This window comes from Phocoena sinus, chromosome 10 (assembly GCF_008692025.1).
Source record: "Phocoena sinus isolate mPhoSin1 chromosome 10, mPhoSin1.pri, whole genome shotgun sequence".
NCBI lineage: Eukaryota > Metazoa > Chordata > Mammalia > Artiodactyla > Phocoenidae > Phocoena > Phocoena sinus.
This window is the reverse complement of record NC_045772.1, coordinates 59,778,811-59,805,930: the sequence shown is the minus strand read 5'-3', so window position 1 is coordinate 59,805,930 and position 27,120 is coordinate 59,778,811. Positions and strand designations below refer to the sequence as shown.

General features: G+C 55.4%; 2 protein-coding genes across 16 annotated transcripts; one reads left to right on the top strand and one right to left on the bottom strand.

Moving 5' to 3' along the window:
- Positions 1-2,608: 2,608 nt before the first annotated feature.
- METTL7B (methyltransferase like 7B) lies at positions 2,609-6,242 on the top strand. Of its 2 annotated transcripts, none has more exons than XM_032645682.1 (2): positions 2,609-4,322; positions 5,581-6,242. In XM_032645682.1, the coding sequence occupies exons 1-2, from the start codon at positions 3,825-3,827 to the stop codon at positions 5,815-5,817; spliced, it is 735 nt and encodes a 244-aa protein (XP_032501573.1). In that variant the 5' UTR covers positions 2,609-3,824; the 3' UTR covers positions 5,818-6,242. The 2 variants fall into 2 exon arrangements, with proteins under 2 accessions (XP_032501573.1, XP_032501574.1); XM_032645683.1 differs by having other exon boundaries at positions 5,366-5,718.
- On the bottom strand, positions 6,208-25,455 carry ITGA7 (integrin subunit alpha 7). 14 transcript variants are annotated; one of them, XM_032645677.1, is made up of 27 exons: positions 25,052-25,455; positions 20,836-21,053; positions 20,657-20,736; positions 19,329-19,584; positions 18,333-18,452; positions 17,868-17,978; positions 17,262-17,469; positions 16,959-17,152; positions 16,494-16,582; positions 16,242-16,369; positions 16,016-16,111; positions 15,808-15,869; positions 15,516-15,685; positions 14,912-15,061; positions 14,151-14,266; positions 13,383-13,575; positions 13,220-13,300; positions 13,034-13,113; positions 12,821-12,895; positions 12,566-12,668; positions 11,906-12,082; positions 11,587-11,718; positions 9,510-9,623; positions 9,186-9,284; positions 8,971-9,096; positions 8,049-8,123; positions 6,208-6,921 (listed from the first exon to the last, which is right to left on the bottom strand). In XM_032645677.1, exons 1-27 carry the CDS (start codon positions 25,255-25,257, stop codon positions 6,691-6,693), a joined length of 3,690 nt encoding a protein of 1,229 aa, XP_032501568.1. In that variant the 5' UTR covers positions 25,258-25,455; the 3' UTR covers positions 6,208-6,690. The 14 variants fall into 14 exon arrangements, with proteins under 14 accessions (XP_032501568.1, XP_032501558.1, XP_032501560.1 ...); XM_032645667.1 differs by having other exon boundaries at positions 8,049-8,209; positions 25,052-25,410; XM_032645669.1 differs by having other exon boundaries at positions 20,836-20,963; positions 25,052-25,410.
- Positions 25,456-27,120: the final 1,665 nt, after the last annotated feature.

Here is a 27,120-nt window from a genome sequence, read left to right as displayed (position 1 = left end):
TGGTCTGGGAAGATCCCACATGCCACGGAGCAACTAAGCCCGTGTGCCACAACTACTGAGCCTGTCCTCTAGAGCCCGTGAGCCACAACTACTGAGCCTGTGTGCTCCAACTACTGAAGCCCGCGTGCCTGGAGACCATGCTCCACAACAAGAGAAGCCACCGCAGTGAGAAGCCCACACACTGCAACGAAGAGTAGCTGCCACTCGCCACAACTACAGAAAGCCCGTGCGCAGCAACGAAGACCCAACGCAACCAAAAATAAATAAATAAATAAAATTGATTCTTAAAAAAAAAAAGTATCCACATTGGAAAGGAAAAAGTAAAATTATCTCTGTTTACAGATGATGTGATCTTACATGTAGAAAACCCTAAAGATTCCACACACACAAAAAAAATGCTATTAAAACTAATAAATAAATTCAACAAAGTGGAAAGATATAAAGCCAACACACAAAAGTCAGTTGCATTTTTATACATGAACAATGAACAATCTGAAAAAAATTCCATTTACAATAGTTTCAAAAAGAATAAAATACTTAAGAATTAACTTAACCAGGGAGGTGAAAGACTTGTACAATGAAACTGCAAAACATTGCCAAATTAAACTAAAGAAGGTATAAATAAATGGAAATACATCCCCTATTCATGGATTGGAAAACTTAATATTGTTAAAATGTCAATACTGGAATTCCCTGGTGGTCCAGTGGTTAGGACTCCATGCTCTCACCGCCGAGGACCCAGGTTCAATCCCTGGTGGGGGAACTAAGATCCCACAAGCCATGTGGAAAAAAAAAAAAAAGTCAATACTACCCAAAGCAATCTATAGATTCAGAGCAATCTCTATCAAAATCCCAAAGATATTTTTTGCAGAAATTGAAAAATTCATCCTAAAATTCATATGGGATCTCAAGAGACCCTAAATAGCAAAAACAATCTTGAAAAAGAAAAAAGAACAAAAGTAGAAGAATCACACTTCCTGATTTCAAAACCTACTACAAAGCTACAGTAATCTAAACAGTATAGGGACTACCCTGGTGGCGCAGTGGTTAAGACTCCATGCTCCCAATGCAGGGGGCCTGGGTTTGATCCCTGGTCAGGGAACTAGATCCTACACACGCATGCCCCAACTAAGAGTTTGCTTGCCACAACTAAGGAGCCAGTGATCCACAACTAAGGAGCCCATGAGCCACAACTAAGGAGCACGCCTGCTACAACTAAGACCCGGCGCAACCAAATAAATAAATCTACATTAAAAAAAAAAAAAACAGTACGGTATTAGATAGGGAATTCCCTGGTGGTCCAGTGGTTAAGACTCTGCACTTCCACTGCAAGGGCCATGGGTTCAATCCCTGGTCGGGGAACTAAGATCCTGCATGCCATGTGGCCAAAAACAAAAAACAGTATGGTATTGGAGTAAAGACAGACGTATAAAGCAGTAGAATAGAATAGAATAGAATCCAAAAATAAACCCTCATAAGACAGCAAAGGCACAGGTAACAAAGAAAAAATAGACAAATTGGACTTTGTGAAATTTTTTAAATTTTGTACATCAAAAGACACTATCCCCAAAGTAAAAAGGCAACCCACAGAATGGGGGAAAACATTTGCAAATCATATATGATACCAGATTATCACCCAGAAGAGAAAACTCCTAAAACTCAACAACAACAAAAACAAACAACCCAATTCAAAAATAGGCAAAGGACCTGAATAGACATTTCTCCAGAGAAGATAGATGAATGGCCAAGAAGCACATGAAAAGATGCTCAACATCACTAATCACTAGGGAAATGCAAATCAAAACTACAATGACACAGTACCTCAAACCCATTAAGACGGCTACCATCAAAAAAAAAAAAAAAAAGCCAGCAACAATCGTTGGCAAAGATGTGGAGTAAACAGAACACTGTTGGTGGGAATATAAAATGGATGGTACAGCCGCTGTGGAAAACAGCATGGTGGTTCCTCAAAAAATCAAAGATAGAGTATCATACGATCAGCAATTCCACTTCTGGGTATATGCCCTTGAAAAGAATTGAAAGCAGGGAGGGTCCCAAAGGGGTATTTGTACACCCGTTTTTTTTTTGTCTTTTGGCTGCACCATATGTGAGATCTTAGTTCCCCGACCAGGGATCAAACCCCCGACCCCAGCATTGAAAGCACGGAGTCTTAACCACTGGACCACCAGGGAAGTCCCCCATAGCAGCATTATTGACAGTAGCTAAAACATGGAAGAAACCCAAGTGTCCATTGATAGATGAATGGATAAGCAAATGTGGTGTATACATATAACAAAATATTATTATTATTATGCTAAGTGAAATAAGCTAGTCACAGGAAGATAAATACCATATGACTTCACTTACATGAGGTACTTAGAGCAGTCACATAGAATCACAAAGACAGAAAGTATGATGGTGGTTGCCAGGGGCTTGTGGGGGGAGGAGAGAATGGAAAGTTACTGTTTAACGGATACAGAGTTTCAATTTTACAAGATAAGAAGAATTATGGGGGTGGATGGCGGTGATGGGTCCACAACAGTGTTAATATATTTAATACCACTGAATTGTACACTTAAAATGGTGAAGATGGTAAGTTTTGTTATGTGCATTTTACTACAACCAAAAAAAAAAAAAGAAGAAAAAAAAATTAAATGATACCACCAAAACAAAAGAATAATTACACATTTTAAATAAATGAATAAATAGCCATTCCACATGCAGGTGTTTACACACAGGAAATATAAGCATATATCCACACAAAGACATGGACATAAACGTTCATAGCAGTTCTATTTGTAATAGACAAAAACTGGACACAATCCAAATGTCCGTCAACAGCTGGATGGATAAATAATTTATGGTAACTCCATAAAATGGAATACCACTCAACAATAAAATGAATGTTGATTTTCTTTTCTCTAAACAAAACTTCCTTCAGCCACTACGCATGGGCTCTCTACAAGAGGGAAAGTCCAATAGCCTCAAGTCTCACGAGGAGCATTTTCCAGGGTCATTGGTGGCCTCTGGGGGAGGACGACTTTAAACAAAGTCCCTGGTTGGGGCGGGTGCTCTGTCCAAGTCCACTGCCTCCGTCCGTCCTGCCGGTCAAACCCACTGTGCCCCGGCCAGCGCGGGGCTGAGGGATAAGGTCTGGGACAATTCCTGAGTCAGGCAGGGATGAGCTATTTCAGGAAAGTGTCTCCCACACGGCGCCGCTGGAGCCAGGGCAGCCCCTGTGCTGCTGCCCAGCAGAGAAGTTTTGTGACCGCCCCCCTGGGGTTGACACATCCTTCTCTGTGTTTGGCTTCTATCTGGGGCAGAGGCATGTTACAGTTTACAAAGCCCTGGGGGTGTTCCAGGGGCACCCAACCAGAATTTCCAACTTGCATAAACTGAGCAGAACCTGAGCCCGGAATGAGGCCGGGACATGCTGCAGGAGTCTGCTCTGCCGGGGCATTTGGCCCCCATGAAGCTGTGCTCCGAGACGTAGCTCCCCTCCCCCTTCCCGCGTCCCTCTGAGATGATCAGCACACACCAGCCTCTTCAACTGGGCACAGCGCCCCAGAACTCAGGACACACTGGCACCACCTGTTTCTTCGCCCCCACGTAATAAAATTGGTTGAAGAGCCTACGGGATTTTGGGACCGGCGCCCTCTGGAGAGATTTCATACATCAACTCCTCCCCGGCAAAGAGGAAACGGCCAAGTAGGAGACAGGGAACAAAGTCCTATCACTGGGCGAAAGGAGACTCGAGTCTGCAGCGGCGGAGCAGAGAGACAGGCCAGCCACCCAAGGGAAGCTCCACTCAGAGCCAGGCTACCATGGACACCCTGGTCCGACTCCTGCAGCTGCTGGTGCTAATCCTGACCCTGCCCCTGCACCTCATGGCTCTGCTGGGTTTCTGGGAGCCCCTGTGCAAGACCTATTTCCCCTACCTCATGGCCATGCTGACAGTCAACTGCAACCGCAAGATGGACAGCAAGAAACAGGAGCTCTTCAGCCAGATAAAGGGGCTGGCAGGAGCCTCGGGGAAGGTGGCCCTGCTGGAGCTGGGCTGTGGCACTGGCGCCAACTTCCAGTTCTACCCACGTGGCTGCAGGATCACCTGCCTGGACCCGAACCCTCACTTTGAGAAGTTCCTGACAAAGAGTATGGCCAAGAATAGGCATCTTGAATATGAACGGTTTGTGGTGGCTTTCGGAGAGGACATGAAACAGCTGGCCAGTGGCTCCATGGACGTGGTGGTCAGCACCTTGGTGCTGTGCTCGGTGCAGAGCCCAAAGAGGGTCCTGCAGGAAGTTCGGAGAGTACTGAGGCCGGTGAGCAGAATGGGAAGTGTATGGCACGGGGCAACAAACGTAGCATCAGACACCCCGGTGTCCAGGGCACCCAGGATGGGGAATCTCAGGCACCAGTGCATTAGACATCCACCCAGCCCCACCTGCTGGTGAACAGGAGATATGACCAGGGCCTGGATGGGGCAGGATAGGGTGCTGTGGAATCACACAGGTGATCCACCTAACAAAGGGGGAAAGAGGGGTGAAGGACACCTAGGGATGTGGTGTTTAAACTGAGATCTGAGGGGTTAAGCAGGGGGTGGAGGGAGTGGCGGAAACAAAAGAGTGTTCTAAGTAGAGATATTGGAGTAGTGGAATCCATAAAGTTTGGAACTGGGTGTGGACAGAAAGGAGTTTAGGATGATTTCCAGGTTTCTGGCGTGAGCGACTTGTGGAGGGAGTGAGGGAGGGTAGAGAGAAGTGCCATTTGCAAGATAAAAGAAACGTGTTTTGGACTTGTTAGGTCTGTGGTGCCATGGAGACAGCCAGGCAGAAAACCCAGAGGCACTTTTAAGTCCAGATCTGGAGGTCAGAAAAAGATGTAGCCTGCAGATTTAGATTTGGAAGTCATCAGCTTGTAGCTGGTAAATTCCAAGCGCATTGGAATTTGAGACCGAAACAGGAAAGGCCGTAGAATATCTGGCTTGTATCACCTATTGGACATTTCCTTTTAGATTCATGCTTTCTGGAAGGTTTTAATTCATTAACGTTAACAGTTACGTATAACTTTTGGTTGTTTTGTTGTTGTTGTTTTGGGTGCATGAGATCACCTAGGGAGGGTACAGTGAGGAGGAAAGAGCTGGAGGAACCCCAGCTTACTCAGGAGCCCAGTGCACCCTTCCGTGGGATGCTGGCTGAGATGTCTGGGATGCAGGCGTCTTGGTCTCGGGAGAGGGCTCAGCGCGAGCATCTCTGTATCCAATGAGATCTCTGCTCCTGGTTCCCCACCTCCCCATCTGTCTGCCCTCGGCTACGCTGGCCTTCGGGTCATTGTTTAAAAATCTCTCACCAGTCATGGCCCCTAGGTCACAGGAGGCTCTTCACACTCACTTTGAGTTGGGGGGTAAGAGCCGGGGGATGCAGAGAAGGTCACAGAGCCGGACGATCTCCCTAAACTCGCAGGCCAGCACCTCCCACTCCACCAAGAGGTTTTGACCAGGCTTGGTCAGCGGGATGGAGGTGAGAGTAGAGGAAGATTGCAGAATGGAGCAGGTAAGTGACGCTCTCTCTTCTCTCCCAGGGAGGAATGTTTTTTTTCTGGGAGCACGTGGCTGAGCCACGTGGAAGCTGGGCCTTCCTGTGGCAGCAGGTTTTAGAGCCCACCTGGAAACACATTGGGGATGGCTGCTGCCTCACCAGAGAGACCTGGAAAGATCTGGAGAATGCCCAGTTCTCTGAACTCCAAATGGAACGACAACCCCCTCCCATCAAGTGGTTACCCGTTGGGCCCCATATCATGGGAAAGGCAGTGAAATAAGCCCCTCCTTCTCCCACCTCTCCGCGGGGAGCCCCTCTCCTTCTCTAACTTCAACCCTTCCTTGTGCAGTGAAAAAGCTCTATTCCCATCCTGACTATAGGGAGGAAACAGTTATACCCTGTCATATCCCTAACTGCAAATTCCTCGACTGGGTCTCCCAGTTTTTGCCCACTACCCCTAGGACAGCCCCCCGTCCCTTCCCCGTGTTCCCCCCACTTCTGAGACCACACCCACGTGCCCCCAGGACCTGGTCACAAAAGTCACCAGTATCCCTGCCAGGCGCCCTGGGCTCCCTCCAACCACCACCTTTGTCCTGGGCTGCGGGGATGCAGAGAGAACCAGTCCTCTCTGGAGACCCTGCAGCACTCAGCAAAGAAGCCAGAGGCTTCGTCCTCACATCGTTTTTAATAAATAGACAAAACCCACGGATGGATGCAGCAAACTAAGGTCAGAGGAGAGGGGAAGCCAGGGAGGGAAGAGCCCCTGAGTCAGCGACATAACCTCCTCCCCACCCTCTGGGCTTAAGGCGCTTTCAGGGAGATAGGTCCTCGGGGTCTCATTATACAGGGTGAATGGGAGAGGGAAGGATTAGGGTCCCCTCTCCCCACTTTTGCATCAGGACACCACTGCCCTCCTCACCCTCCCCCACGACCCATCCCTGATTTACCCCCTCTCATCTCACAGCACCCTAAGGGGAGGTTTGGGGGTGGGTGGGTGTGGTCCTCACGGGGAGAGAGGTCTGTGCCCCCGAGGAAACAGATCCTGCTACATCCTGATGGGACACCAGCAACCCAGCCTGCCCCCTTCATCCCTAGGAGCCATCTCTGGGGAAGGGGTGCAGGGGACCCATGGGCCAGGCTGGGAAGGAGGAGGCTAGGCAGTGCCTGGCACAGGGTGCCCATCGGAGCCTGGCTCCGGGTGCCCATCCGCAGCCAGGATGGGGTGTGCATCGGGCCCCCCGCCCCGGGGGCTGCCCCAGTTGTTCCTCAGGATGGTGCCCGTCTTCTCTTCCTTGAACTGTTGCCGGTCTTCCCGTGGGATCTTCACCGCGTGGTACTGGGGCACAGTAGCTTCGGGGTACCGCGCTCGCTTGAAGAATCCCATCTGGAAGAACAGCAGGCCAGACATGAGCAGGCTCCGGGGCTGAGGTCCCTGGAGATGCCCAGCACAGCCCAGCCTCCTGCCTCCACCATCCCTGGGACAGAAAGAACCAACAGCAGCAGAAAGGGGCTGGCTGGGCAGCAGCTCGTGCAGGAAGCAGCCCTCACAGGTGCCACCATCAGTGCTGGGTCCCCAGGTTCTCACTGACAGCAAGAGAAAGACCAGGAGGGGCCTGAGGTGCAGGACCAAGGACATCTCCCTTGGTGCCTGAAAGAGGGGGGTGAAGGTAGAACATCAGGACTGCTGACCCCAAAGGTTTCCACACCCCCAAGATTTTTAAGAGACCCGGTAGCATCCCCTAGAACACAAACAAGAGCAGAGGGAAAACATGGCTTCCTAGAGCCCCGCAAACTCCAGAATGATTCCTCCCAAGCCTCATATGCACGACCCCTGTGTACTGAGCAGCATCGCCCTTAGGGCGGGCCCTCTCCTCTATGAATACGGTAGCCTGGCCCCTCCCTAAGTCATGAACTTGCTGGCCCTTACCTACCAAGACAGAAATGTGTCCCTTGCACACTCACACTCAGGACTTCCCAGGACTCCTACATGCTGGACTGCACGGCACCTCCTTGCACATGTGTCTCTGCACACTCATGCCCACAGAAAAGACATGCACGGCACCTCCCTGCACTCCCCACATGCTCAGAACCCCAGGAGCCCACCCAACCCTTGTGCGTGCCCCAGGCTGTGCGCACTCACCCTAGGGCCTCACCCTGACAACCTCCTCCCCTCAGCTCCTGGAACTCACACCACCCTCATGCAATCTCCTTTCTACACCCTGCACATTCCTGGTCCCCTGAATGCTGGGAGCTCGAGCTACACTCACATACATACCCACACGCGCACACACACGCGCGCACACACATGCTCACACACAACAATTACCCCACGGTCCCTGGACCCCCAGCTTCCACAGCTGAGGGCTGCACGGCCAGACGGGCCCGGTGGTAGTTGGTGGGGAAAGATGAGCTCTGGCTGTCCCGATGGAAGAAGCCACACTGGGACGTAAGGGAGGAAAGGAGCAGAAGAGGTGGAGGATGGGAAGACTGAGGAAAGATGGGCGCCTCTACCTCTGCCTTGTCCCCCTTCCATGGGAGCAGGAAGCAGAGATTCTGGAGCCAGTTTCTCGGAGGCATCGATCTCCCCTAAGAATGGCAAGGTTCCCAACAGTCTGGACGCCCAGAGGCCTGGTCCACTGATGACTCACATTTGCCAGAGGGTGTGCTTGGTCCTGGGTGGGGGGGGGGGGGCAGTTCTCCATAGGGCCCCAAGGGCATGCATGGCTCCACATGGCCCAGATGTGGCATGTGGTTCAGGGGATGACCGCTGGTGATGGACGTGATTCTCTGTACTGACACGCACATGAACGGGCTTTTAATGCGGAGCCCCAGACGCACACGTGATTCTGGCTACACTCTGTGTGTATGAGAATGGTTCCAGGTAGAGCCTGGTATGTGGAGGTTCCGAGTTCAGTCCTGGCAACAGTTCCCTGCAGGCAGTTCTCCACACTGGTTGGCTTTCTTGGCCACAGTTTCCTTCCCAGCCTTACCCACCATGCTCTAGTTAATTCAGACCACACTTCCCTGCCTCCATGGCTTTGCCCCTCATAGTCCTGAAAGGCCCACACCCACCCATCCCTCTCCCCACATCCAGATCCTACCACCCCACCTTCTAAGGCGCAGCTCCAGGGTCACCTGCTCTCAAGCTTTCCCTCGCCTGAGCTCCCACTGCACTTTCTTGACTCAGTCCACTGCCTCATCCTGGACTACTCCCCTCCCCAGCTAGACTGTAAAACCCCTGAGAACAGGATCTGCATCTGACTTATCTCTGAAACATCCAGGGCCTGATAGAAACCCTGGTACACGCAGGGTAAGTGCTCAATGCAGATTTGCTGAATAAATGGGAGACTGGGTGAGAGAACCACAGCATGAAAGGCCACCTGCCTGACAGGGGAGCCCTGCTCCCAGCAGCATCACCCTCCCCAAGCCTCACCTTCCACATAAGCAGCACCAGCAGCGCCAGCACCAGCAGCCCGGCCAGTACAGCCAGAAGGATGGCCCACCAGGGGACTCCTTCTGCCACCACAGCCACGGGGTCCAGGTATACCATCACTGGGATCTGGGGAGCAAGGGGTTAAGGGAACAAGGGCTGGAGCAACAGGACAGAAGAGCTTCCCCTGCTCCACGCCCCCCAGCCCAGCAGCTCACCACTGTGGAGGCATCTCTGAGCAGCAAGTTCTTGATGGAGGACTTCACGGTGATGCTGGCTTGGACAATCACTTCCAGGGACTTCACAGCCGAGTACTCCTAAGGGAGCAGGGAAGGAGACCCTCCTCCTAAATGCCCCCACGCCCCCACCTCCCCCCAGCTCCTGAAGTTGTAAACGGAATGGCGCCCAACACGGAGGGTGTTTCTACCTGTCTTGGGTTGAGAGTGTGCTGCATTTGGACAGGAAGGAGGAAGAAGAAGTGAACCCCAGGGCGGGGGTTGGGGAAGAGGATGCCCAGCCCAGCGCCCCAGCCTGACTCTCACCTCCAGGAAGGTGCTGTTCCAGAGGCGGCCCCAGACATGCAGCACAGCTGCACGGTCAAAGCTGTAGAGAGGGCAGCTGAACACCACGCAGTTGGCCGTGCCCCGGGTGCAGTCCTGTGGACCAGGACAGGCAGGGCTCTGAGCTGCTTGGCCCCAGCCCACCGAGCTGCCCAGGGCCCAGCACCCTCACAGACGTGGTCACACAGACACTGTCTGCCCAGAGCCTTCCCTCCATCCCTCCATTTTCCCCTGGCTCTTCATTCAATATCTCCTCCCATTTTCCTTACCTGGCTTCAAACTCCCCTCCTCCAAGAAGTCTTCCCAAACTAACCCTGTGGTCCAAAATAGCAGCCTACCCCAAATCTGGGCTATTTGGCTTTGAAATGCGTGGGGAGCAGGGAGGAGGTCTCTTGACAGCAGCAGGCAGAGTACCTTCCCCAGGAGATGCTCATGTTACCTAATGACAGTCCCATATATTGAGCATCTATCTGCAAGGTACTTATCTCATTTAAATTCACAACTGTCCTGCAAGGTGCATATTATTATCATCCCCATTTTTCAAACTAGGAAAATTAAAGTTCAAAGAGGCCAGATGACCTGCCTCAGGTCACACAGCTAGCAAAGCTGGAAAGAGGTGGCACAGATACTTGAACCCAAGTCCAGAGGGGGCAAAGCTGCGCTCCTCCGCGAAGCCCAAACTCACTGAATGAGCAGGAGGATGCCCGGAGCTGCCGGGGGGACAGGGGACTTAGGCCCTTCTCCTTCCAAGCCTGACCTAAATCCATTTGGCCCAATCCCACCTGATGGCCCATTTGCCTAAAAATTAATGTTCTATTCATGACGCTGCCTATACGGAAGAATGGCCACTTTCGAGCAATTCAAGAATCCTTGCTCAATTTGTCTAAAAGTTTTTTTTTTTTTTTTTTTTTGCGGTACGCGGGCCTCTCCCGTTGCGGAGCACAGGCTCCAGACGCGCAGGCTCAGCGGCCATGACTCACGGGCCCCGCCGCTCCGCGGCATGTGGGATCTTCCCGGACCGGGGCACGAACCCGTGTCCCCTGCATCGGCAGGCGGACTCTCAACCACTGCGCCACCAGGGAAGCCCTAAAAGTCATTTTAAGTAAAAGAATCCATTTCAAAGTTCTTAGCAAAAAGGGTGGCCTTTCAGAAGAAATCATTCACCTGGAGAAAGCAGGACTATCCGTGTAACAGGGAAACAGCAGTTACACAAGCTCATACCACCCCTGAGGTGCCTTCATTTGCTTTCCACCATGCTCTCAGGGGGGCAGGGAAGCTGAGGGCCCCCAGGAGGGATGGGCTGTGGTAGCGGAACTTCCTCCCAGACAGATGCCACCAGAGCTGGCCCAACTGCTGCCCTCCCCCTGCCAAGGTCTCTTTGCCTCTTTTTGCCTCTATTGCCCATCCTTTCCGCACCTGGGATTCACCTTCTGCCACCAGGCCAAGCACCCCCCGATCTGTGCCCCCCCCCCACACTCTCACTGCCAGCGCCATCCTAAAAGGGACGATACACAGAGTCTGCACTAATATGCTCAGTGAGCCCCGCCAGGAACAAAACCGTGTGAAACAGGAAACGGGGAGGCAAAAGGGCTCGAAAAGGATAGGCTTAATGAATCACATAAATATACTATCAATTTAATTATTAGAACTCTTAAAACCTTCAAGTGTTTTTTGACATTGTGAAAATCAAGCAGGTTTCCTTATGCAAATTGACTTTCTGGCCTAAAAGAATTCAAAAGAATAACAAACAGATCTCAGAGATGGCTAAAACCACCCCCTATAAAATGTGACCTTTCATACAAACGCAGGGAGAATCAACCGCGTGGGTAACGGGCTACGGTAAGTGCCCTGCTCTGGAGTGAACACCTGGTGGGCATGGGGGAGCAGCGGCGGTGATGTGAAGTGCCCTGTCACCTTGCCCCCGGTGTCTGTGACCATCACAGCTATTGACAGGCCACCCAGCACCCTGAAACTCCCTGCCCTCCCCTCTCCCCGCCATCCTCTGTCATACCACGTGCCCCATCCCATCCTGCCTGGGCCACGTTTGCCCCGCCCTCACCAGGGTGACGTTTTTCTTCTTCTCAGCAGAGGACACTGGCCGCCAGGACATGCTGGGCTCCGGCCGCTCTTGAGGCTCCCGTGGCTCCGGCTGCCCCAGCTCCCGCCGCCTCCTGTCCCTGCTGTCCACATCCTGAGGTGCGGAGGGGGCCCAGTGAGGGTCCCTCCAAACGCAGCAAGGAGAGGTGGCACCTCCTCCCCAGCACCCTCCTCCTGGCCCCCCCACCGGCCGCAGACCCCCAGCCCCATGGCGTCCTTCCCAAAGTCTGACCACGCCCCGCCCTGCTTCTGCAGCCCCACCCACCTCGCCTAAGCCTCACCAGGTGGAGGATGTTGGGCCTGGGGGAACAGAGTCCCCTCCTCCCCGGCCCCTGCCCGCCCTCCAGCTCCACCCGCATGGGGTACAGCAGCCACTTCCCGTTGGCGGTCTCGTGGGGCCACACGATGTTGAGGAAGGCCGAGCCCAGGGTGTTGAGTGACTGGCCTTGGTTGGAGACCTGTGGGCACAAGAGAGTGCAAAGGACAGGTTCTGAATCCCCAGAGATGGAGGGGACAGGGCTGCCGGGAAGCCTCAGGAAGCGTAGCTTCAACAAAGACTCAGGACCCTAGATCTAGGCACCATTCTCTACCCACCCCAAACCCAGGAAAACCCGGAGATGTCACCGGGAAATGCGGAGAGGCCCCAGCCAAGCAAGGGCAGGGTTCTAGGGAGAGACATCAGCCCTCCCCCCGTCCCCATCCACCAGCAGAGGCCCCTGGGCCCTCATGGCCTCCCCAGACCAGCAGGTGAGATGTCCAGTCAGGAATGAGCAGGAAATGGTCAACTGAGCCCTCAACACAAACACCTGCACGCAACCAAGGCCCAGGAACTGGGGGAGGCCTCGAACCAGGCGCCAGATGGGAGAAAAGCCACAGCCCTTGGGACATGTCTCAGCTTCTCCTCTGTGCCGAGAAGGGAGGGACCTCACCAGGCCACTTACCGTAACCTCATACTTGACCTTGCTGCCCACATCCCGCTCAGACTGCATGGCGCTCTCGCCCCGCACCACGCCGGAGAAGAAGAGCTGCTGGGGAATGGCCACCCTGGTGAGAAGGGGTCAAAACAGGGGCTGAGGAGGCCTGGGGCCTGATGGAGGGTCAGGAGGGTCAGGCCAGGTGAGGCAGAGCCCAGGCCTGGGTTTGGGGGTAACAATGCCCACCGCTTTGGCGGAGGTGCCCCCCTGGACAGGGCTTACCCCGTGATGGACAGTGGCAGCTCGATGAAGACACGGGCTCGGGCAGAGACCGGCTGCAGCTCCTGCTCGCTGATCCTGGAGTGTGGCAGGGGCAGGCGTGGGTGGCAGGCACAGGCACCGCCCCAAGGGATCAGGTGAGGACAGCAGAGCCCTTTCTAGGTGGACTTCAAGCCACTGCCCCCACCCTCACCCACCCTGTCCCGCCAGCCTTACGTGGCCAACAGCAGCTCTACCTCCAGCTCTGTGGTCTCAATGGTGATCCCTGAGGTGCTAAGGATGAGGTAGAAGGTGACCTAGGCAAAGGGTGGAGCGAGATTAGAGTCCGGGAGGGTGAGGGGCTTGAGGAGGGGTCAGGGGTGAGAGAGCCACTCGGATAGGAATAAGGGCAGATATGCCGACCTGGGCACCTCTCTTCATGGGGTTCCCCAGCTCACACTCAACATGGGAGGCGTTCTCATTGGACAGGCACAGCGGCTTCTCCTGGAGTGGGGAGAGAAGGAGAGATCAGCTTGGGTTACTGGAGCCCCCAAGACCCCACCCCTGCCCTGCCCCGGGCCCTCACCGCAGGGTCCAGGGCCCGGACTCCTGAATAGTGCAGAGAGGCAGGGAGGGTGACCAGGAGCTGGGCTTCATGGGCGTCATCCCCATCAGCCTGGGGCTGGGCTGGGTCCGAAGGCAGATTGGTGACCTTCAGCTCCAGGCCGATGACTGGCTGCCCACTCAGTGCAAACAGGGCTGTCGTCCCATCCGCATCCCTGGGGGGTCAGATCCCACTCACTCTAAGACCGGAACACCTGCCCCCGCCTCTCCCTTCCTCCTCCCCCTGCCAGTGCATGCTGCCTGCCCCCACTCCCTGAACCTCTCCTCCCACCCTGGCTCTCCCGAATCTCCGCACACACTGGTCCAAGCCTCAGACGCAAGAGAGTCAAGACTGGGAGTCAGGGGACCTTTGTTTCTGGCCCCAGCTCCAGCACCTACTGACCTTGGGCAAGAAATTTAACCTCTCTAGGCCTCCGTTCTCCATCTCTAAAGTGGGACTAGTAATATTTCCTGCTTCATGGGGTTGTGAAGACCTAACAGTGGGATGTATGTGACGGTATAATTTTTTATATGGTGAAGGCTTGTCACTCTCTGCCACGGGACCCCTGTGGGCCCCTCACTGCCCTCATCCTGCAAACTTCTGAGCTCTCAGCAGGTCCTCCCCACCTTCCACCTTCCACCCTCTCCCTGCAGGCTCAGCCCCCACTCCTGCTGGCCCTCGCAAGGGGACTTCCTTCCGTCCCTTGATCTCTTGCCTTCCCACCCCACCTGCTCCCTCGCTCCCCCTCACATGGGCAGAGGCTGAAATTCCGTGTCGCTGATACGGGCGCAGAACCTGGCGTGGACCAGCTGCAGGTGGCTCTGACACACCTTGTCTTCACCACAGCCTTGCTTCAGAAAGTGGATCTGGGGAGAGGTTTGAGGAGGGGGTCATTCCCAGGGGGTGCATGTATCGCCAAGGCGTATGGCGGGGTAGAGGATCACGGGAATAAACAACCTGAGTTCAACCCGCAGATCTGCTGCTTCCTAGCTGTGTGACACCCAGCTGGTCACCTAACCGCTCTGAGCTGTGTCCTCATCAGGGAAATGATGGGAGTATTACAATGCCGTGGTAGAGAGCAGCAGGCTAGTCCACAGCGAGGCCGCGTTTCCTTGGCCTTTCTTGCATGTAACTAAGTCCCAGACTTAGAACGTGAAGAGAAGTAAAGAGCATCACTTCCGGACTGGCTGTAAGACCCATACAAGGAAGTCCCCGCCCCCCTCCAACTGATGGGATAGAGGTGACCTAAGGACCTTGGAGGCCACATTTGAACATGGCAGACCCCCAGCACCCTGGGCCCCCGAATGACTGCCTGCCCCCTCTGACTAGGAACGCATGATAATTTGGGCCATTTTACATCTGTGGCCCACCTGTTACAGCACCTAGAGATATGAGGAACAACTGGGGTAGCATGAAAGAATTTTGCAAGCTATGAATGTCACTGGCGAGGGATTCACGATCCCTGTCCCTCCCAGCTTCTTTTCCTGGGCTAAACCAGAACGCATGCTAACCTCTGTCCGCTGGGTGCTGGGCTGGTGGGCATTGAGGATGGGGGCCACAGGGGGCAGCCCCTGGCCAGGAGCCTGTCGCCGGAGCCGAGGGGTCTGGAGACTATAGGACAGAGTCACCACGATGGCCCGAAGCTTGTCTTTGACATTCTCCTGGGGAAGGGAAAAGATAGATGTGAATACAAGAACAACCCCCAGACCCCAGCCCTGCCCAAAGCCCCAGCCAGACCTAGGACAGATCCTGGAAAGAGGCTCAGGGAGACGAAGGAGAGAGGTGGAGAACTGGGCTAGCGGGGGGAGAGCAACTGGGGTGGAGAAGGGAGGACAGCCAGGATTTAGGGCTTCGGGGACCAGATGAGAAGATGGAACCTGCCGTGGCCATCTCCAGGGCGTATAGAACTTGACAGGAGATGCAAGAAAACGGCAGGTAAAAGAGAGGCCCGAAAGGGAGCCTTCCCAGAAGTCGAGATCTTAGACTGAGGTGTGAGTGTGTTTGGGAAGAAGATGAGAGGAAGCCAGGGGAAGCCAGGAAAAGAGAAGATGCGAAGCCAGGAAAAGAGAAGATGCGATGACAATGACCCTCAGAGGCCAAGGGGTCAGCGTCCACCTGAAGCTGAAGCATAGTGTCTCCACAGACTCGGTCATGCTGGTGTTTCAGCCACACGGTCCCTGAGGCCTGGTGCTTGGGGTCATCCGGGCCACGGCTCAGGAAGGTCACACGGGGCACCTGACCCCGGAGCCTCCGGTCCGTGTCCCCATCTAACGTGTAATCCAGGGCTGTGGCAGGTGGGAGAGGAGGGGCTGGTGAGCTGCAGAGCAGCTCCAGTGGGCCCTTCTCTGCACCCCAGAGTGACCCACCCTGACACCCAACGGGGTGAGCGTGGAGGGGCCTCACTCACCCACAGCGGGGCTGTAGCTGCTGGGCGATGCAACGTAGCTGAAACAGACCCTGAGGTCCATGCTGCGGGGACGAAGACAAGGCTGACAGGCCCCGGCCACACCCCAACCCTGCCCACTCCTGCCCCAGCCCCAGCCCCAAACTGGGTAGACAGTGGAGAACTGAACCCTGGAGGCTCCCCTCCACCCTCCCCTCGGACCCCGCCTCACCAGACCGAGTGGCCACTGGCACAGTTGGGCTGTTCTAGGTCGATGCTTCTTGGAAGAATAGAGACCTCGTGGGAGACGTGGAGGACGGGCCTGGCCCTGGGGAAGGGGGAGTCCAGGGCACAGGAAACATGAGAACATGAGGCTGGGAAAGAGGGGAGGCGGCAGATCTGGCACTGCAGAGCGGCTGGGCCTTGGAGGGGGAGGCCAGCAGAGGAGGACGGCTCACCTGAAGAGCACGGCAGTGTCAGCCAGGGAGCCCACCAGCAGGTCCGGGTAGCGGTTCCCATCCACATCCAGGCCGCCCGACAGAGAGTAGCCAAAGCTCTTTATGCCCACAGCCTCGCCCTCCAGCACCTGGGGGACCAGACCATCAGCCTCCCCACCCATCACACCCCAGCCTCTGCCTCCCCCGCCCTCTGCTGCTGTGCCCCCTGGGTCCCCCAGACACCCATTCCCTCATCTCCACCACTCCCCTCACCTGGGAAGGTTTAACGACAAGCCCCAGGCTGCTCCCATGGTAGATAAAGACTTTCCCATCCCCGTCGAAGGGAGCCCCTACAGCAAGGTCTGCAGGAGTGGGAGAAAGGCAATCAGACCTGGGGGCTGAGTGTGGGAGGCATGAGGTCCAGGCCCCTACTTTCCCTCAGTCACTCAGTTCCATACCCTGTGTTTTCTATTTTATTGAGAGGCTACTAAGTCCTGGGCACCTTACACATGTCATTTTCAATCCTTTCAGCTACTCTCCGCAGGTATCACTAGCACAGAAAGGGTACTTGCCCAAGGTCACAAAGCTGGTAAATGGTAAAGCTCAGACAGGAGCCCAGGTTGCTCCTCTCCCTGAGCCCTCAGAAGACCTTCCCCTTGACCTCAGAGGCGCTTCTGCACCCCTGCCCCTCCCCCTTCCCTCCCCCCTTTCCCCAGCCTTCCCTGTCCCCAGTCACACCTGGGAAGCCATCTTGGTTGAGGTCCCCCAGGACAGCCAGACTGATCCCAAACATGGAGTCAGGAGAGCCGCAGAGCCGGAGAGGGGAGACCCCAGCCCAGTGACCCCCCTGGTTCATGTACACATACACGGCACCCCCCAGTTCTTCTTGGCGCTCAAAGAAGTAGGGGGCACCCACTACCAGATCTGTCCAGCTATGGAGAGAGAGAGACAGCCAGTGGAGTCAGGAGGAGAGGCCAGAGGCGCCTTACCCCTCCTAGACCCAGCCTCCCCCAGGCTCCACCCGCCTCAGCCCACTCTCACCCGTCATTGTTAAGATCAGCCACCGCCAGCGAGGAGCCAAAGCCAGAGGTCAGGCGCTCCCCGGACAGCATAACTTCAGGCACCAGGCGACTGGCGCTGTCTTTACGCAGAATGACCACAGCACCCTTGTGGTTGGCACGGGGGGCCCCTGCCACAAAGCTCAGCTCCTCTGCTCGCACCAGACTCTTCCCCGAGTCGATGGAGAAACCTGGATGGGGGCGACTCGCCAGTGAGCTCTCCCCACCAGACTCCCGGCCAGGGTAGGTCACAGCTCCTCCCACCCTGCCCCTCCCTAAAAGGTAGAGGTGCCCTCTGAGGTATCACCACCACAGCTGGACCACTCCTCTTCCCCTCCAGAGGCCCGGAAGCCCTCCCCACCCAGAGACTAAGGTCTGGCACGAGAAGTGCGGTGAGGTCGGCCTCAGGGACTGGGGAGGAAGGAGAAAGGCAATGGCTGAGAAGGCCAGGCCGCGGGGCTGGGGGCTGAGGCACTGGCAGGAGCTGGGCCAGGGCGCACCCACATGATTCCGTGGAACTGCTCTCCTCTCTGCACACCCAGGAGGCCCCCATCCCATCCAATGCACCTTCTTTGCCCCCTACGCCCACCATCCTGGCAGGAAGAGGAAGACTTCACACGGACGGGAGAGGAAGAAACGGGGGGAGATGGGGAAGAGTTTGATTCACGCAAGCTTCTCCCAGGCCTCGTTTCCTCCTCTTCTGCAGAAGGACGTGGATGAGAAAGGAGAGGGACTTACCAACACAGTTGGACCTTTCTCCGCACATGCCCACCAACCATCCCTCAGAGAAAGTCCCCCAGAGGCCTAGCCTCCTTCCTTCCTAGTACAGCCTCAGCCCATCTGGATCTTCCTCCGTGGAGACCCCCGTTCACAGCCCCGAGGCTTCACCCCGGGGCCTCTTCTCCTTGGGCCTGGTTACTGCGCTCAGCTCTTGTCTGTAACCTGGGCCCAGTGGGTGTTTCTCTGGGTACGTGTTGGGGGGCAGGGCAGGAGAGGCGGGGAGGCCAGGCTAAGCCCCCAGGGCCCAGGAGGACGTGGAGGGGCGCTTACAAACCTAAGTAGCTATTCAGGGCCAAGTCTCCGGCTGGTCCTGGGAGCCGGTCAGCAGGGTCCAAGGTTTTATACACCAGCTGGTCAGGGTCTGAGCTATCAATGTTGGTCACAAAGAGCAACCCTGCGGGGGCGGGGCAGGGGAGACACCAGGGGAGGGACATCCAGAGGAGGGGCCACAGAGTGGGGAGACAGAGGTAGACAGGAAGAGGAAGAAGTGGAGAAAGAATACGAGAGAGACAGACAGACAAGAGAGATAAGAATCAGAGACAGAGTGAGGGACAGAGACAGAGATGGAAGGATGGGAGCATGGAGAGAGAGGACAAGAGAGAGAAGCAGAGGGTTAGAGCGGCTCTGGGCCGGGGAGGGGTCCCTACCAAAGTAGCTGTTGGCAGGGACGGGGATGAGGCGGGGGTCCTGCTCCTTCTCACCCCCCGCCTCGTAGGGCCCGTCGTCCAGATGTGCCAGGTCCGCTGAGCCCTGCACACAGAGCTCCACCCTGGCCGTGCCTGCAAGGACAGACCTGTTAGTGCCCAGGGCAGGGAGCACGGAGCACCCGCAGGCCGGGCGCTTGTTAGACAGGCACCCAGGGAAGCCCCTCCTCTCCCTTCCAGCCCTATCTCCACCCCCTCCCGGCCCAAGCTGCCTGGGGTCCCCCAGACTTGGCATCACACTCACCGAGTGTCAGCCCAGCCAGCGGCAGCGTGCGGAGATGGGAATGGGAGTGATGAGGTGTGGGCTGGTGTGTTGGAGCATGCGGGCCCCGGCTGGGCATGTGGGAGCTCATGCCAGCATGTTGCGGAACTCTCGGCCATGCGGAGGAGAGGCGATGGCCCCGTTCGTGTGCGTGCTGGCATGGCTGTGGTGAGAAGCGTGGCAGGGCCCCAGGGCTCCACGGCAGTGAACATGTGGGCGTGCTTGGCCCCATGCTGCCCCCAACCGCCTCTCTGAGGTACTGGACATTTTGGTTCCCTTCTCCCCTCCCCAGGGAGTCACTCACCCTTCCAGTTATAGGTTCCTGGGGCCCCAAAGAGGAGGTAGTGGCTGTCGGGGGAGAAGGCAGCAGCCGTGCCCTGCTGGCAGAACCCAAATTGTTCGTGGCCCTGGGGGCGTCCCTCACAGAACTTCCACTCCCCGCCATCCAGCTCATCGCGGACGGCCAGATCCTGGCTTAGCACAAAGCAGCGACCAATCACGTCCCTCGTCTCCAGTATCTGGTCCACACGCTGCCGCGCCTCGTATCGGTGCGCACAGGTCTGTGGGAGAAAAGGAGAGGGGGTCGTTCCACTGTGAGCGCCAGGACCCTGCTTGAGCCACACTGCCCGTGTGCAGACATTTGGCAGACACTGGTTCCCTTGCACACGGGTGCACGCACGCAGGTGCGTACAGGCGCGCACACACACACAGACACATCTGCCAGCATCACTTGGGCACCGCCCCCCAGCCCAGTGTAAGGCAGGTATATATATAATCCCCTGCCCTATCCTCTCTGCACCCACTTCTTCACCCTGGCAGGAAGAAACCTGCCCGGGCACCCACAGCACAACTAAGCCAGCACCCAGAACTCGTGTCTCCTCGATCCCGCCAGATGGGACCACCCCCAACATGCCCAGCTTGGTAATGCCTCTGAACCTTTCTAAGCACCACCACCTTGTCTGCAAAGAACTCCCTCCCTACTCCACTCTCCAAGTGTTGCTTATTCTGGAAATCCTGGCTCAAATCACCCCACCTGCAGGAGTCTTTGCTCTCCACTCCTCCCTTGAACTTATATAGACTGGGGACCATACCACTCACTTAGCATTAACCATATTCTGCCCCATAGGGACTTATTGTTTGTGCATGTTAGCGATAACACAGAGAGAGAGAATGAGAATCTCTGAAACTGTGCAGGAGGCTAGCTGAGAACCAGGCTTTTCCCTGAGTTTACACGTCCTCTCTCAGTAACTAGCACAATGCCTGATGTATAAAAGGTTCTCAGTAAGTTTGACAAATCAGTGGATGGATGAATGGTTAGATATTTTTAAATTTATAAGGACAGGGACCATGTCTTACACATTTTTGTATCTCTCTGAGGTCCTCAGAAGCGGACCATCATACCATATTGCCAACCTGAGTTCTGTAAGCACACACACACACACACACACACACACACACACACACACACACACACCACCCTTGCATAAGTCACAAGAAGTGGTACTCATTGCAATTATATTACCGTTACAGAGTCAAACTGCTTTTCCTTCTTTTTAAAAATTAATTTTCATGACCTTTTTCAATAAAAATAGTAAATATTAAAAGTCAACAAAAAAAAGATATGGTACTCACAACAATCTTGCCCCCAGGTCCCTGGCTCCGAACACTGACTCCCAACCACTGGTTCTCCTTACTCTCCTTCTGCACGTCAGCTGGAGGCGGGACACTGGGAATTAGGGGAGGAAAGAGGAAGCCAAGTCCTCCCCTCCCCTCCTCCTGTGCCCCCCACCCCACCCCCACAGGGCCCTCACCTCCCCGGTCGATGTCCACTCTGTAGCAGTCAGTCTCTTCCAGGCTCAGGGGGCAAGCGAAGAGGCCTCCAGTGCGATTCGCCTGCTGCCCAGGCAGGGCCAGGGCCTGGGGAGCGCCCACCAGCAGCCTGCACGGTGGGGCAGCGGCAGGAGTTGGTGGCCACCTCCCCAGAGCTGCCCAGGCCCAGCTCCTCGGTACCAGGCAGAGTGTTGAAGGACTAAGGCAAAGGGCCAAAAGCCGGTTTTCCCATGTCCTGATACGGGCAAATTAACACACTTGGCCGTGCAATGATCACATTACACATGCACATACCATCTGGATGAAGAACCACATACATAGTAGATACACACACACACACACGCCACCCAAGCAGCCTGGCCAGCACTGCTGGTTTGAAAGAAGCGCCTGTTCCCAGCACCTGTTCCTGACCAGCCCTTCCTACCCCCACTCCCTGGCCCCATCCCCAAGCTCTGCCCTCCTCCCCAACCACAGTTCAGTTGAAACCTTCCAAGAAATGCCAGCAATGCTGGGAGCAAAAGTAACAGCACGATGAGGTGGACCAGGGACCAGCCTTGGGGGGCCAAGCAAGAGACTAGATATGAGTCCGCCTCCCTCACCCTCTCCTCAGGGATCTGTCAAAGACCCACCGCCCAGCAACCGTGCCAGCCCAGGATTCTATCAGTCACGCCGGCTGGCATGGAGGTAGGGGCAAGTTTCTTTTTCTGTCTCCAATCCTAGCCCCGTTCTCCCCATACATCCTGAATCCCCTACCCCATCTTCCTTCTGCTCCCCCTGTCCATGATTTTCCCCATTCCTCCCCCCGCCCCACCCCGGCCCAGCCTGCTCTCCTACCTCCCCCTCAGACGCTTTCCCAGCTACAACTTTCTTGGCAGGACAATTTTCCATGATCACAGCCAAGGCTTCTTCCCCAGGGGAGGACTGTGCTGGGAATGGAGGTTGCCTGGGTCCCCTGGGGAGGACCCCCAGGCCAGGAGCGAAGGAGAGAGAGAGGTGAGGTGATTGGCACCCAGCTGGCTACAAGGATCTTCTCTTCGCAGAAGGAGACTCAAAAGCGTCAGCAAGACAAACCTCGAGGCCTCTCTCCCCCGCTCTTTTCCTCCATCGCCCTCGCTGGGGCGCAAGGCCCAAAACTGTGTGGGGCAATACTGCAGACAGGCATCTGTGGGGCACTGTGCCAGTTCTGATGGGGCACAGAGCCATTCTCCCTTCCCACAACTCCTCCTCGTCTCTTAGCAGCTGTCACCCCGTGTCAGAGCCAATGTCACGAGAGAGAGGGGGATGGGGAGTGTCAGGGAAGGGAGCATACACTGGGTATTCGTTAACAACTATTTATTGAGAACCTATCATCTGCCAAGCCCTGTGTCAGGCACTGGTGATACAAGGAAGTAATATTTATTCAGCACCTACTATGGGTCAGGCCCTAGGCTAGATGCCAGGGATATGAGGAACTAACGTTTATGACTCTCTACTAGGTGCCGGGCACCAGGCTAGGCATGTTACCTGCATCATCTCATTTAACCTGCACAACAATCCTATGTGAGGATTCTTTGCTTCTCTTTCAGGTGAGGAAACTCACTCAGAGACATTAGTTGGATGCTGGAATTCAAACCCACATATGCCTAATTCCAATATCCATGCCTTTTCCACCCAATGACTGGCCACCTTCTGAAAAGGAAGACAGGGATGAGGAGAGGAGGGTACCCAAGCAGAAAAAGAAGCTAGGTGGCATGGCCAACCTTCAGACAAGTCCATGGTGCTCCCACCTCCAAACACAGAGATGGGGAGCCCTTGGAGGACTGGGGCTGCCTCATTCATCTTTGCATTTGCCCCCTAGGAGGTGTCCGTATGTGTTTGCTGGACCCACACATTATGTAGGCTCACAGAGACACGCAGTGTCTCAGCTGGTCAGCGCATAACTAAGCACCAGGAGAAGCTAACCGTCGTGTTTAATGCTCACATCTCCCCTGGAGGTCATGAGTAGGGAGTAGAAAGGAGGGGAGGGGTCCATATGGAGGAAAGAAGCTGAGTGCATAGCTATGCCCAGCCCCACCCTTGGTGGAGAACAGACCAGACCATCCCACCTGGAACAAGAGTTCCCACACACAGCCTCTCCAGTCCCTCCACCTCTGCCCCAGCCACACACTCCCTCCTGGCTTCATCCCATGGTCCCCAGCCACCCCAGGCCTCTGGACAGAACAGTAGCCACAGATGCAGCCACTGCAGAGAGAAAGGCAGCTAGGAGCAAAGGACTCCCTGGGAGCCTGGCTAAGTGGAGGTGAAGGAGTAGCCCAGTACCTCTGCACTTCTCAATTCCCCATTCACTCCAGGCCCCAACCCAAGTCCGGCCCACTCTGACTCTCTCAATCTGGGTGGCCCTCTGGGGAGGGTGCTTGGCCTGAAAGGTTGGCTCAGCCCGGGGGGTGCTCCAGCCAAGCCTTTGGATCCAGGCTTGCTGTAAGGCACTAAAGCTACGCTCCAGCTCTGTGGATCACCATACAAGAAAAAAGGTACCAACACTTTCATAGCACCCACTGTGGGCCTCACACTATTCTCAGCATTTTACGTGTGTTAACAACTCTTTCAATGCTCACAACAACTCTATGTGGTATTACAGTTGTGGAAATAAATGAGGCTGAAACCACAGAGCAAAGAAGGTTACACTTCAAAGTCTCATCCGGGGCCAGATTGAAAGACATCAAAATTGGTGATGTCTTTCGATCAGCGAGTGCTGGGGAAGGTGACCTGCAACCCCAAAGCCAGGGACTTAGCGAGGTATCTGGCCTCTCGCAGGCCACCAGACAGCAGAGCGCCCCCTGCTGGGGCAAGAGCAGGGTGAGGGGGTCAGGCCCCTCCGGGAAGGCCCCCAGTTTGGCTCAGGGGCCACCATCAGAGACGAGGGGGAAATGACAAGAGACCAAGCTATTAAAAATAACCTAGAATTTGCCTGGAAATAGCTCAGAGAGCTTAGCATGTCCTAAAAAGGCCTCCAGTCCTAGAACTCTAGCACATGGGGGGAGGGGGGAGGGAGGGAGACAGAGATGAGGGAGGAAGCAGACAGAAGGCTGAAGAAGAGATTTCCATTGCTCCCAAAGTTTGGGGGACTGCTTGACCCTGCTCCCTGATGACAGGGATAACGGAAGAAGAAGAATCAGGGCTAGCCCCTCCTCCCTGAGCAGGGGAGAGAAATGAGCTCTTGTCCCTATGCTCTGCCCCCAGGCCAATAGCAGTGGGGAGAAGATAGTCCCAGTGGACAGCACTGATCCCAGTAATGGACACTTAGTGTGGCTTAGGCACTGGCCTAGGAGAGAAAAGTCCCCAGGCAGGAAGGGGTGGGCCGCTTTCTTCCCCCTACTGCCTCTCTTTTTAAAATCGTATAAGGAGCTGGGGCCAATAGTACAGGAAGCATGACAGTCACAGGCCCCATAAGTGTGTCTTTCTCCTACAGGTCCCGAACTGATTAGAAAATAACCAGAATTGTCCTCTGCCCCTCACTCTCCCTGCCTCTCCCCACTGCTGAGATTCCTGGAGCTGGAAATTTCCTGAGGAGGAGGAAGGGGAACAGCCTGGCCAGCATCCTTCCTGGATCTCTCTCACTGCTGCTGCTGCTGCTGCTACAACTTTGGAGGCTCTGTTTTCTGCCACCCTCTATCACCAAACCACATAGTTCAGACTGCCAGACCCTCCCAGGTCCTCCCCCAGCCTTCCTGTGGTCCTGAGCCACAGAAGCGGCAGCCCAGTGTCCTGATGCTCTCTTTCCATCCCATGGCAATGGCCTGGCAGGAAGTTATTTCTGGAGTCTACCCTTCATCCCTTCACGGCACCTTCAGCATCTCTGTCCTTTCCCTCTCCTCCTGACCTAAGCAGAGGCCAAATGCTCAATCTCCCTCCCTGAGGGAGTTCAGCCCCTGGAAGGAGGGGAGCCACAAGCCCTGGGACTGGAGCAAGAATACAAGTTGGGGTGAAAGGTGAAAGGAGACAGCTCCCAGCCAAGACAAGGACCTTGTTCTCCAACTTATCCCCAAAGCAAGATGCTGGGTCTCAGTCAGACCCAAGACAGGCAAGGCTCCAGGCTGGGGTGTGGGTTATCTGTAGACAGCCTGAGTCTTGATGGGGTTGGAAGATTGAGAGATGGGGCGGGCCGGGGGGGCATCTGTGGCTCGGGCACGGGAATTCTGCGCGGGTGTGGTGACTCACCAGCTTTGGGGTCCGGGCTGCAACTGCCGATGCAGAGCCACAGAGAAGCCAAAGAGGCTCCCTGGCTCGCCCTCCTTGCGCAGGGCGCCCATCACGTCCAGATTGAAGGCGACAGCCCCTGGGAAGAGCAGTCCGGCAAGCAGGGAGCCAAGAAGGTAACAAATGCCAGGGGCCCCCCATGGATCGCGGCCCGGAGTCCCTGCCATGGGGCGACCCCCGAGCGCGCTCCGGGAGAGCGCAAGGAAATCCGCTCGCGCCCCGAGTCCCAGGTCTCCCGAGACGGGTCTCTGGTCTCCGAGTCTCGCTGGTCCTTCAGGGGGTCTCCCAGTCTTCCGCCTCGCCACCCCTCTCCCGCCGCTCCGCCGCCCCAGCACCAGCCAGGACAACTGCAGCGGCCGCAACCTCTGGTCCACTCCGGCTCCCGCCTCCGCTCCCACGGGTGCCGCCCCGGCCCCGCCCTCGCCCCGCCCCTCGGCCCCGCTGCAGGTGGAGGCCGCCGGAGTCGCAGAGGGATGCCCAGGAGGGTGGCTCCGGGTGGGAACCCTCCCAGCCCCACCCCACCTCGGGCGCCGCCCCCGCCAGCGCTCTCCCTTTCCCCCGACTCCTGCCCTAGCCCGCGAGCGGTGGAGGCGGCGTCTGGGAACGGGGAGGGAGTGAGAAATATGGATAGAAAGGCGCCGAAAAAGAGGAGCGGCGGGGGGCGGGACGGGTAAGAGATGGGAAGTGGATGAGGCTCAAGGGCAGTCTGGGAAGAGAGAAATGCAGAGAGAAAGATGCAGATGAGTCCGGAGTGGTCCCTTAATGCTACCTTCTCCTCATGGACACAGAGCACCTCTCCTGCTGTTTGAATCAAACCATTTCCCACCCCATCCCATCCCACCTCTCAGAGTCCGGCCGTGGCGACGGCTCTGCTAGACACACACATCGTCAGCGTTCAGAGAAGCAGAGGAAAAGAGAGGCGAGAAGAAAGAAAAACTCATCAGGCCTGGGGAGGGGAACAAAGGAGGCAGGTAGAAAGAAAACTGAAAGAGAAAAGAGATTGAGAAAGAAGGGTAAGAGTTTGATCAACAAGGACGGAATGAAGGGAGAAAACAAGGAAAAGACTGAGGGTGATATAGGAAGAGGAAATTAAGCTGGGGGGAAAGCATGGACTGTCAAAGAAGGCCAAAAATGTGAGAGATTGGCCCCAAGAGGGAGAGAGATGGGAAAGATGTCTCTGGCTTCCAGATCCTTCCCAGAACCGTACATTTCCTACCCTCCAAAGGGGAAGGGATTGGAGGGGACAGGGTCCTGCGCTGGCCCAGGCAGGATCGGGGTGGGGCTTCCCAGGGATGTGCACAGGGACTTGCCCCTCTGCCTCTCCCTTCCCCCCAGGCTGAGACAAAGGCAAAGGGGGGGAGGACATTTTCCAACTGTGCTATTTATAACTCTAATCCAGAAATGGGGCCAAGAAGAGAGACAGGAAATAATTTGACACAACTGGAACCTCACTTGCTGCCACATACCGTCCCTGGTTCTCTTTCTTACTGGGTGTTGGTCTTGGGTATATCCATCTTTCCATTTTTCTCCCTTCTCTCTCTCACCCTCTTGTTTTGTCTCATCCCCAGCTCTGTCTCTATCCCCCTTCTTGTCTCTGTCACTTGGAATCTTTCTAGACTATTTCTCAATGTCTCTAGTATTTCCTTTGCCCCCCAAACACTATCATATCCTTAAGACTCTCTGTTCTCCCTCCCTGTCTTCAAAGCTCCAATATGTGTTCTCCCTAATTCCTTTTCCCATATTCCCTTTGTCTCTCTTACTTCTTTTTCCAGGATTATACTTAAATTATTTTTTAATTTTTTAAATAGGCTCTCACTCTGCTGCCCAGTGGGACAATCCTTGCCCTGTGTAAGTTTCTACACATTTGAAAGTTTGGGCCTCCATTTTTGCAACACTACACTTGTGGCCATCCCCTCCAGGGGACCAGCACACCTCTAAACAGGTGCTGTCCAGGTAATTCAGCAGGCTGGCCCCTAGATCCTACTTTTACTATCCCCCAGATATGCACTCTCCGTTCCTTTTCTATCTCA